The sequence below is a fragment of the Oncorhynchus keta genome, chromosome 34 (assembly GCF_023373465.1).
Source record: "Oncorhynchus keta strain PuntledgeMale-10-30-2019 chromosome 34, Oket_V2, whole genome shotgun sequence".
Classification (NCBI taxonomy): Eukaryota; Metazoa; Chordata; class Actinopteri; order Salmoniformes; family Salmonidae; genus Oncorhynchus; species Oncorhynchus keta.
The window spans coordinates 28,443,808-28,456,001 of NC_068454.1; the positions used below are offsets into that span (position 1 = coordinate 28,443,808).

The 12,194-nt window shown below is 43.4% G+C and overlaps 1 protein-coding gene across 2 annotated transcripts in view; it reads right to left on the reverse strand.

The window, feature by feature from the left end:
- The window catches only part of abca12 (ATP-binding cassette, sub-family A (ABC1), member 12), a 94,591-nt gene that overhangs the window by 61,025 nt on the left and 21,372 nt on the right, over positions 1-12,194 (reverse strand). The window contains exons 17-28 of one of the 2 annotated variants that reach the window (XM_052493568.1): positions 11,738-11,868; positions 9,576-9,696; positions 8,692-9,022; positions 7,764-8,417; positions 5,852-7,669; positions 5,190-5,569; positions 4,729-4,847; positions 4,129-4,220; positions 3,234-3,385; positions 2,159-2,289; positions 1,672-1,814; positions 70-246 (exon numbers count right to left, since the gene is read on the reverse strand). In XM_052493568.1, coding sequence (XP_052349528.1) covers positions 70-246; positions 1,672-1,814; positions 2,159-2,289; positions 3,234-3,385; positions 4,129-4,220; positions 4,729-4,847; positions 5,190-5,569; positions 5,852-7,669; positions 7,764-8,417; positions 8,692-9,022; positions 9,576-9,696; positions 11,738-11,868 — 4,249 coding nt within the window. Of the gene's footprint in view, positions 1-69; positions 247-1,671; positions 1,815-2,158; positions 2,290-3,233; positions 3,386-4,128; positions 4,221-4,724; positions 4,848-5,189; positions 5,570-5,851; positions 7,670-7,763; positions 8,418-8,691; positions 9,023-9,575; positions 9,697-11,737; positions 11,869-12,194 lie in introns of both variants that reach the window. The other variant, XM_052493569.1, reaches the window with a different exon arrangement.

A 12,194-nucleotide genomic window follows, 5' to 3' on the forward strand; every position in this document is an offset into this window, starting at 1 on the left:
CCACAGTGCCCTCTAGTGGGGAAGTTTTACAAACTGAAATCCTAGTGATGTGTGATTACTACTACTCACGGTCATGTTTGGATTGGCATAGACATAGTTGGATGCTGCATCGGCCTCCATGACTGGTAGCAGGCTGATGTTACACCACAAACCCAGGCTGGCCTCACTCAGCCCAGCCGCCTCTCTAACTGGCTCCCAGGCTTTCAGGACCTGCCTGCACTCCAAGGTCTTACTCCTATTAGCAGCCTTATGATGGGTGAAAATGAAAAACAGCAACAAGGAGGGACAGTGAATTATGATTTCTACTTAATTGTAAAATGGACTCATTCTTCTCCACAGGCAGTCCCCAGTAAAGGGAAGGGCAGAAGATAGTATGGTGACTTCAACATTGTCTCATACATACAATGGGGGATAAAATATCAGCCTTATTTGACTTCTTTATTCTGGACAGTCATCAGATTCTCTCTAGGGTAAACACACAACAATACAGGATATCATATGCAGGGTAATAGAACAGACGATAAAGTAAGACGGTCAAGTGTGTCAATAAAACGTGTATGGCCTCCCTATTTATGTAGAAACACTTCCTTTTATTATACCATATTATACCATATACCATTATACCATAAATATGTATGGCATGACTAAGAGTCTGGTCACATGAAAGGTGATCTATTGAGAATGAATCAGAAAACGTACTAAAACTAAACTCAATGGTGTAGTTTTTCCTTGTCTCTTTTCCTTGTTGAATCATCCACAACTTGAAAGGAAGTTGGGGAAGCTGTGACCTATTCTCTTTCTATTCATCTTTCATTGTACCTTATTGTCCAAGCTTGGGCGTGGGCTGGAATCTGATCCACATTTACCCTTTTCACACTGTCGTACCAACTCAAACTTAACTGTGCTGGCTCTGATATTTTGTTTAAATTTGTCCTTTTCGGCATGGTTCCAGCATCTATGGTGGTTGTGTAACCTGGTCAGCTCAGTACTGCTTAGTTTGGTTTGGCTGGGTTTGACTAGGTAATGTGAAAAGACCTATTGTGATACATCTCCCTCCTGATTCTTAAGGTTGTGAAACTGTTCTAGACAACTTTTTTAGGCAATATTGACAGGTAATGTGGCTGACAACGAGATGGGATATGAGATACTGGGGCAATCAGTTTTGGCAACGGTCAACTGAATATTAATTTTTTTAACTGAACACAATGATCTTGGGCCACCGTTCAGATAGCAAAGGTGAGTCTTTGCTCATTGTGTTGTCATTAAGAACATCTCTGAACCAGATTTTTTAAAAGTATATTTGTGACCATTCCTGAGACTGTTCTCTCAGGGACAGATATCTAAACAGACAAACAATGGCCTACCCAAGTCAGGACGAACGTTTAAAACACGAGGAGCCTATTGTCTTTCAACAGCAGCATAGCTTGAGGTATTTAGTTTCCCTTCCACTGAAGCATTCAAACCGGTAAGTTCTTTAACAATTGAACATGAATTCATGAAATTGGCTCATGTTATTTATTGTGAAGAACATGACATTCCTAGTGAGCACTGAGGACATTGTGTTACCAACCACGTAACCTAGTAAATGTCACGAAGAGGGTGAAAACCAGCAGTTGTCAGTAAGGCAGAAAGAAGAAAACATAGAGAATGCAGCCAGTGCTCTGACCAAACCTGTATGGCAGCTTCCACAGTGAGCTCGATGGCAGGGATCATTCCCTCAGACACGTCAGCCATGTTGAAATCACTGCCATTCACAGCTTGTACCAACTCTGACATCAGGACAGCCAGTGGCTTCTGGAAACTCGAGATGAATGCTGGGAAAGAGAGCGAAAGGCGGGGGGGCAGAGAGAGAGAGAGAGAGAGAGAGAGAGAGAGAGAGAGAGAGAGAGAGAGAGAGAGAGAGAGAGAGAGAGGGAGAGAGAGAAAGAGAGTTTTACAATGGGACACTTATGGGAACATTTGTGAGCAACTAAGATAAGCATTTGCATAAATAACGTCCAATGCTAGGCTACAGTTCACTAAATCCCTAACTTGTGTAGCTAATGTACTGTATGTCTAATGTACGGAATTACTAGCAATCTGTGGTACAAAGGAAACAACAGTGCTGTCAAGGGTGTATGGAAAAAAAGGTGTATGGAAAGCTGCCTCTCAGTCTCACCTGTCTCAGCCTGCATATTGTTGACCAAGGCACCCATGACTTGGCTCATCACAGAAACAGCAGGGGGAACAGACTCCCACACCGGGGTGTCCCTGAGGGTCGACAGGAGGGCCCCAATCATCCCCTCCAACCTGACAACACAGGGAAGCACTTGGTTTAGAAACTTTACAACCAACATAATATAGCTAACTTAAAACTATCACTATATACACATAACAGGCTATTATGTTGTGGCCCTCAATACTATAAAATACAATATAATACTATACTACCAAAACAAACATGATAATGTTCTCCCCACTGACTAAAATATAATACTATACTACCAAAACAAACATGATAATGTTCTCCCCACTGACTAAAATATAATACTATACTACCAAAACAAACATGATAATGTTCTCCCCACTGACTAAAATATAATACTATACTACCAAAACAAACATGATAATGTTCTCCCCACTGACTATAATATAATACTATACTACCCAAACAAACATGATAATGTTCTCCCCACTGACTAAAATATAATACTATACTACCAAAACAAACATGATAATGTTCTCCCCACTGACTAAAATATAATACTATACTACCCAAACAAACATGATAATGTTCTCCCCACTGACTAAAATATAATACTATACTACCAAAACAAACATGATAATGTTCTCCCCACTGACTAAAATATAATACTACCAAAACAAACATGATAATGTTCTCCCCACTGACTACAATATAATCCTATATTTTATTTAACTAGGCAAGTGAATTAAGAGCAAATTATTATTCACAATGACAGCCTACCCCAGCCAAACCTAGACGACGCTGAGCAAATTGTGCACCGCCCTATGGGACTCACAATCACGGCCGGATGTGAAACAGCCTGGATTCAAACCAAGGAATGTAGTGACACCTCTTGCACTGAGATGCAGTGCGCCACTCGGGAACCCAAGCATGCTATACTATACTATCTTACTATAGTTAAAACACCATGGTAATTCTCTTCCCTCTCACTATCTAACCAGATACCACTTTCGTCCTTGTACGGATGACCCCTGACCCCTGAACCTACTTATCCCAGCTGCTTTGGTTAGCCTGCTGAGTGAGGATCTGTATCAGCACAGGTAGTATGTCAGGGAGCATCTCAGGAGAAGGCAGAGGGAAAGGCATGATACCCTGCTGCCCAATGATGAGGGGTAGCACAGAGTTTAGGAGACCAGTCATCTGAAAGGATACAAAAATATCACGTTGCTAGTGTTCTCCATTGGACAACTATTAACAACAGCTCCATTTATTAAGGCATGGTTATTAGACGTAATATGTGTCATTGGAAATTGCCTTCATTGTTAGTTTTCTCCAATTATGAAATATTCAATTGTTCATTGGAAATTAGACAGAAGGAAAGATTGATTAACTGAAATGATTATTGGAATTGTCCACACCATGAGCTACTGTGACTACTGTCAGTGAGACAGCTCAATCTTTGTATTTTTTAATTTTTTATTTAACCTTCATTTAACTAGGCAAGTCAGTAACCCATTGAGGAAAAACACATATTTTAAACTGTAAACTGGACAAACCACAAAATATACAATCTTGATATCTGCATTGGATAGCATTTTGTGCTTTGGCATGTTGTTGACTGCCTGAGGTATGTGTCATACAACTGACAAGCCTTCAGCACATGTATAAAGATGACTTTGCAGAACTGCCACTGTCGTAGAAGGAATTAGATTACAGATTTTTTTTAACTAGGCAAGTCAATTAAGAACAAATTCTTATTTTCAATGACGGCCTAGGAACAGTGGGTTAAGTGTCTTGTTCAGTGAAAGAACAACAGCTCGGGGATTCTCAGGGATTTGAACTTGCAACCTTTTGGTTACGAGCCCAACGCTCTAACCACGAGGCTACCCTGCCACCCCATTTCACTGATAATAAACGCAAAGGTGTAATATATTATGCCTTACCTGACCAGCAATTTCTGCAAGGTTTTCAGCAGTCATATCATTACCAATGTTAGCCCATAGACTCATGTTACTCCAAGGGCCCATGTTGCTACCTGTTGACGATAATAATGTTACAATTATGAAAAATGACGGCATATCATTAGTTATTAACATATCAACTGTAGCCAACAATCAAACAAATTGATAGCTTCTGTTAGCTAACTTAATTGTTTTCCAAGAAGACACAGATTCTGACAGTGAGACAGATAGATGTACAATATATTTTGCCATGTTGATTTCTGGCCACTGTTAATATACAGATACAGTCATTTTTTCCTAGAGGACACAAACTCTGACTTTGGCATGTCAATAAACTGTGCTTAAAGTGTCTGGCTGAGATCCTGGTAGGGTTATTTAATAATGAAGTGTATGGTGCCAACAGTACTATATCACAGGCCATTAGGACAGTAGCCGCACTGTCCCAAATTGCCACCTTTCCCTATATAGTGCACTACCCTATGGTCCCTGGTCAAATGTAGCGCACTACTGTATGTAGGGAATAGGGTGCCATTTGGGACGTAGTCCTACAGTGATATTGAGGAGCTGTTATAGGCAACTTGCCTTGGCTTTGGCTGGAGTCCAGGATGACATGAGTGATGTTGATGATGATAGAGAGATAGACCTCGGCACTGCTGTCAGGGGCCAGGAGGCCCTGGACCATCTTCAGCTCGTTCACAATGCTGAGAGGAAAGAAAATGTCATTGTTATCGTTATGTTATCGTTTATCGTCATCAGCAGCAGCATAAGTAGCAGCATCATTGTCATCATCTTCACTGTGAGGGGAGGGAGTAACAAAACAACCTGATGATAATATGTTTTGTCATCATCAACAGCATCATCCTAAAAAACACTGACATCTTCTGATTTTCAGTGAGCATTTAGAATCAGTAAGGTTACATCCCGAATTGCACCATATTATCTCGGGAACTTCTTTTGACCAGGATCCACGCACAGCACTACTGCCATTTGGGACGCAGACTAAAATGCATTAATATTGACAGTCCACACACAGTACAACTCACATCTCATTCCACTTATCAGCCCCGCCCGGTCTGGAGACTGTCTCAAGGTAGGTGCTAATGAACCTGAACCCTGGCAACAGATACCCAACAGCCTCCTGGGGGACCAGCAATCTAACCACGCCCTCCGCCCTCCTGACAATCTCCATTGTGATGTTGAGTGACTGGGCGTTGCTCATGTTAGGTCTGAATGCCAGCTGGAGGGCATCCTGAAGAATAATCTGGACCTCTTCACCCAGTAGAATACCCTGGATCTCTGCAGTGCCATTCTGTGGTGTGAGGCCCATGGTGAAGCCACTCAGGACAGAGCTTGCAGCATCCATGAATGCCTGGATGAACTGGTCACTTCCCAGACCTCCTTCTTGACTGGCCACCAACAGAACCTGAAAGGATAGGAGAGGAAAGGAGAGAAGATATATTTTTTAAATAGAAGAAAAGGGAGAAGATAAGAGAAGAAGAAAATAGAAGATACCAGATTTTGTGTTAGAAATCCCCAAGTGGAAATGTGTTTGTTTGTCATACAACAGCCATAGGGGCTGTAATCCTAATTTAAAAAGTATACATTTTCACTTTGTATCCCATTGACAGTTCAAATTCACCCCATAGTAAAATATTTACAAATACTGTCAACACTCAATGGGACTACCTGTGTAAAATGAAATTACCTGGTTGAGAGCCTGGCTGTTGTGTTGGATGGCTGTGAGGTAGGCCTGTTGCTCTGGGGTGAGGAGAGAGCCAAGAGTCCTGAGAAGTTGCTGGAGGTCCATCACAGGAGTCGTCACATTCATCATCCCACCGCTTATGTTCCAATGCAGCATATTGGTCAGGACCTGGGTCACACGGGGCTGTCTCAGCCAATCCTGTGTCAGGTTGAGGTACTCCCTGATCTGGGTTTCGACCTCGCTTAACAAGCTGTGGTTTAGCCAGTTTACGTTCCCGAAAGAGTTCTGCAAAACCTCTTGGTAAGCAATGTTTAACTTTAACAGGTTCAGGTTTTCATTGAGTATCCTGATGACCGATTGGCCGATTTGACTCACATCTGTTCCATTGATGGGGTAGTGGATACTTCTCATCAAATACTCTACCTCTTTACTAACAAAGATGGTGAATTCTGTCTGAGAGAGTTGGAGAGCCAGCTGCATCTCTGTGATACAGAAGAAAGGGTCAAGGATTTCTGAGAAGGCACTGGTGCTGGTGTCATTCTCTATCTTCCTCAGGTACCACTGTGCTATCTCCAAATACACTTTCTGTGCGTAATTTGGATCCTGCATAAGTGGATCAGTGGAATTGAGTGAGTAGACTGGAGAATGTCCAGAGGCGGCGAGTTCGATCAAACCCTCAAGCACAGTGAGTTCATTATTGATCAGGGATTCGGCCTCATTAATCAAGCTGTAGTTTAGCCAATTGTTCCCCATAACCGCTTGGTAAGCAATGTTTAACTTGAACAGGTCCAGGTTACCCTTGAGTATCCTAATGACCGATTGGCCGATTTTACTCACGTCTGTCCCGTTGATAGGGTATTGGATACTTCTCATCAAATACTCAACCTCTTTACTAACAAAGATAGTAAATTCAGTCTGAGAGAGTTGGAGAGCCAGCTGCATCTCTGCCATATGGAAGAAAGGGTCCAGGAGTTCTGAGAAGGTACTGGTTCTGGTCACATTCTCTAGCTTCCTCAGGTACCACTGTGCTATCTCCAAATACACCTTCTGTACATTACCCGAGTCCTGCATCAGTGGATCAGTGGAATTGTGTGAGTAGACTGGAGACTGTCCAGATGCAGACAGTTTTATTAAACCCTCAAGGACATGGAGCTCGTTACTGATCAGCTCCACAGACTCCAGGTTGAGATGCTGTAGATTCTCTCTGATGCTGGCTATGGTATCTGTAATAGCCTCAGTTGTTGGTATGAGTGGGGTTGGGCCAGAGCTGGCGGCAAGGCCAATACTCACAGAGTGGTTGACCAGGATGGGGAGGAGGGAGATTAGCGCTGTGCAGTTGGACTGGCATCCTGGAGGTATAGGCAGAGCAAGGATAAAACCAGTGACCTTCTCACTCAGCTCCAGTGCACACTGGGCCATGCTGATGGGATTGTTGGGCTGGGGCTCCAGGCATTGTTGCACGTTGATGACGCCCATGATGCTAGCCAGGAGAGCTGGTGCGTTGGTTGCACCGGCCAGGGCAGCCATCTTCTCCAGCTCCCCCAGGGTAAGGTTGGATTGTAGCATAGCTTGCTGGAGAGAGGATACGCTGATGTTGGGAGTTGATGTAATCTGCTGGAGGAAGAAGGCAGTCTGGTCCACGGTCTTGAGGACAGACTCTGGCGTGACCGACTTATTGTTAGACATGTCGGTATCGTGCCAGGCGAAGAGGAGAGTAAGCAGGTTGACAGTCACTTTTATGGACTCCTGGCTTAGCATGCTGGGTTTAGCTTGGCCCCCACTGAACGTGTGGTCCCCACTAGCTGCCAGGATCTGGAGCACCTGTAATAATAACAATAATATTAATACATTGGATTTAAAATGCCTTTTAAAAAAACAGAAGGACAATGGATAGCAAAACAAATACAAAACCAACCTGTGGGACCGCAGCCGTGCAGTCCTGACCTGCCGCTGTACATGACACCAAGCTCTCCATCACAGCCTGGAAGTGGCTGACCATCCCAAGGTACTGCTGTTGGAGCTGTAGAGGTAGTAGGGCCGAGAGTCTCTGTAGTAGGGTCTGTAGGGCAGCTTGATCCCCAGCCTGGCTAAGCTGCTGGACGTACAGGAGCTGGAAGAGGTCCACCACAGCCAAATGGAGGTCTGTCACCTGAGCTGTGGTGAGGTTCCCATCTGGAAGCAAGAGCTGCTCATATCTGCGTAGCTGTAGACTCGAGACCAGCAACTCCTGTAGTTGGATCACGTACCCCAGGAGAATGGGCGTTGAGTCGCCGTTAGGAGCATCCAGCACAGTCTTCAGCTGCTCCATGGCCCGCAGGATGTTGTCTGCTATGCCCGCTGAGCTCTGGTTGGTGAGAGGATTGAGCAGCTGTCTGAGGAAGGCCAGGGAGGTAGAGTTGAAAGAGCCAGAGTAGGTGATCAGAGCATCTCCCATGCTGAGAGACAGAGGCAGGGTCAGGTTTCCCTGAGCTACTGAGAGCCACTGCATCAGCAGAGCCTCCACCCCGGCCAGGTCTGGCATGTTCTCGACAGGGAGCCCGGTAACTAGATGCTGGGTGTCCTTGGCTACCTGAGAAATTTTCATTGACTTTATTATTATTACATATTATGATATTTTTGGGTGTTTTAATGATGTTCTGAATCATTAATCATATCTACAGTTTCACATCTACAAAATATTGATTTTGAATAAATAATACAATTGCAAAATACTATACGGTGTGGTTTCCCGGACACAGATTAAAATAGTCCTGGTCTAAAAATCATGCTCTATAAAGAATCTCCTTTGAAAATGCTTTCTAGTCCAGAACTAGGCTTAATCTCTGTCTAATGTTTTTGGCTACCTTCAGGGCAATGGCCATCACAGATGAAGCATTGGGAGCCTGGAATCCACCTCCCTGGGTCCACAGGTCTTCCAGAGGCTTCAGGCCCAGGGCCTCTAACATCTCCCCCAGGAGAGAGAGGGGCAGCTCGGAGTTGGTGCTAAACTGCTCCAGGGACATGAGGTTGGAGACCAGCGTGATGTCCTTGTTCAGGATGGTGATCAAGTTCTCCAGGAGGGCTGGGATGGAGTCGTCCCCTAGGACTAGGTCAGACCTGAGGAGCTGGGTGACCGCGCCTGTGGCAATGTTTCCATAGACAGCCTGGAGGAAAGACAAGGAGCCCTGGACATGCCTGTGGAAAAGAGAACAAAAATATTTGTTATCTCCTCACTTGGCACCAAACACATGCCTCATAATCAACTAGAAAAGGTACATTTACATCTAATAAACCACTAATCAAAATCAATAACAAATCATTTGTTTCAGTAATAATCTACTAGTCTATATGTTGTAATAATAATCTAGTCATAAAAATATGATCAATTGACAACAAAACAGGTCAATGAGAGCGCATCACTAAGAAGTAAGTGTGAATCGAAGTCATTACAATGTGAGGAACAATTAGACACAATGTGAGCAGGAGAAGGAAAGACACCAGGGGAGATAGTCTGTGGCAGAAGTGACGTTACAGTAGTTAGATAACACTTTACTTAGAGGCACGGTATGCATCCCAAATGGCACCCTATTCCCTATATAGCGCACTGCTTTTGAAAAGAGCCCAATGGGCCCTGGTCAAAAGTAGTGCACGAAGTTGGGAAAATGGTGTCATTCTGGAAACAGCCTAAACCATAAACTCCACACCTATGGCCAGGCTCTATCCTTCTCTGCCCTATGAGATTACTTACCTAAGTAATACAGCAGGATTAGCAGAAAACTCCTGTACCAGAGCAGCGGTGGTTGGGATAAACTGCTGCCAGGTAAACCCAGTATTGCAGATATAGGCGTATGTGGTAGAATCAACAGTACCTGTTATGATATATTTTATATATTGTTTTAAAACAGATAGAGCTCATGAGTGGAACAGACAGAGCCTGCGTCCAAAATAGCACCCTATGTAGTGCATTACTTCTGACCAGGGGGCTCTGGTCAAAAGAAGTGCACTCCAAAGCGAATAGGGTGCCATATGGGACAAACAGTGTATCTTGTCATTATGTATCTTTGTCACAGAGCTACTGCTCAGCATTGATGACAACACCAAGACAACCAGGGCAATGAGTATTCACGTTATCGAAATGTGCACACGTGCAATGGTGGCCATATTGACAAAAATGCATGTAACTTTGAGCATTGGATATGGATACTGGATATTGCTGACTATGAACATTTGCTTATTCCTCATTATAATGAGTAATCAAATTGCTAGCTCTCAGCAGCTTCTGTTCCTTGGTATGATTGGCACGTAACTGATCAGTTATAACAATAAGTAAATATCATACTGTCTATTTGTGTACTTGTGAGCTAAAACTGACCCTAACCCTCCAGGCGGTCTACAAAAACAGTTAATACTGGCTTGGACAAGGCATATAGTACCTTTGGAAAGTATTCAGACCCCTTGATTTTATCCACATTTTGTTACGTTACAACCTTATTCTAAAATAGAAGAAATAAATGTTTTCCCTATCAACAAGCACACAATACCCCATAATGACAAAGCGAAAAACTGATTTTTAAAAAACATTTTTGCTCATTTAGAAAAGAAAAAAAAAACAGAAATACCTAAGTATTCAGACCATTTGCTTTGAGACTTGACATTGAGCTCAGGGGAATCGTGCTTCTGTTGATCATCCTTGAGATGTTTCAACAACTTGATTGATCTGCCTGTAGTAAATTCAATTGATTGGATGTGATATGGAAAGGCACACACTTGTCTATATAAGGTCCAACTGTTGACAGTGCATGTCAGAGCAAAATCCAAGCCATGAGGTCGAAGGAATTATCAGTAGAGCTCTAAGACAGGATTGCGTTGAGGCACAGATCTGGGGAAGAGAGCTCTGTGCAGATGGGAGAAACCTCCAGAAGGACAAACATCTCTGCAGCACTCCACCAATCAGGTCTTTATGGTAGAGTAGCCAGATGAAAGCCACTCCTCAGTAAAAGGCACATGACAGCCCACTTGGAGTTTGCCAAAAGGCCCCTAAAGACATTCAGACTATGAGAAACAAGATTCTCTGGTCTGATGAAACCCAGATTGAACTCTTTGGCCTGAATGCCAAGTGTCACGTCTGGAGGAAACCTGGCACCATCCCTACGGTGAAGCATGGTGGTGGCAGCATCATGCTGTGGGGATGTTTTTCAGCAGCAGGGACTAGGAGACTAGTCAGGATTGAAGAAAAGATGAACAGAGAAAAGTACAGAGAGAACCTTGATGAAAACCTGCTCCAGAGCGCTCAGGACCTCAGACTGGGGCGAAGGTTCACCTTCCAACAGGACAACGACTCTAAACACACAACCAAGACAATGCAGGAGTGGCTTCGGTACAAGTCTCTGAATGTCCTTGAGTAGCACATCCATAGCCCGGACTTGAACCCGATCGAAGATCTCTGGAGAGACCTGAAAATAGCTGTGCAGCAACGCTCCATATCCAACCTGACAGAGCTTGAGAAGATCTGCAGAGAAGAATGGGAGAAACTCCCCAAATACAGGTCAGCCAAGCTTGTAGCGTCATACCCAAGAATACACATGGCTGTAATCACTGCCAAAGGTGCTTCAACAAAGTACTGAGTAAAGGGTCTGAATAGTTAAGTTAATGTTCTTTTCAGTTTTTATTGTTAATACATTTGCAAAATTTTCCAAAAACAGTTTTGCTTTGTCATCATGGGGTATTGTGTGTAGATAGATGGCGGGGAAAAAACTATTTATTCAATTTTAGAATAAGGCTGTAAAGTAACAAAATGTGGAAAAAGTCAAGGGGTCTGAATACTTTCCAAATGCACTGTACGTACCTTACCTTATGTGTGCATGTGTTCTTTATGTGTGTGTTGTATTGGTGTATGCATGCCTGACTCACAATTTGGTGAAGCGGTGACATTGGGCTGGTAGTTCATTATCCAGTAGGCGATGTGGAAGTATGACTCCATAGACGGCCACATTGAGCTGTTCTGGAGGTGAGAGCCCACAGTGATGAATGCCCCCAAACCCCTGAGAGACATAGAGAAATGGATGTTGAGTTTATACATGACAACCAACTCATAACTTAAACACACTTACAAATCCCACTAACATATTGGATAGCAATACCTCATCTCAGCTAGGGCTGTGGCGGTCATGAAATTCTGTCAACCGGTTATTGTTATGCAAAACTGTGCTGGTCTCACGGTAATTGACCGTTAATGAACATAAATGTGTTTAGCATCTCCAGGCCTCCACACATACAAGCAGGTGATCTGCCTTTGGAACATCTACATTTAAAAAGGTCTATTAAATCTATTATTTATTTTAGTCAGGTCTAAAGAAACATTATGATG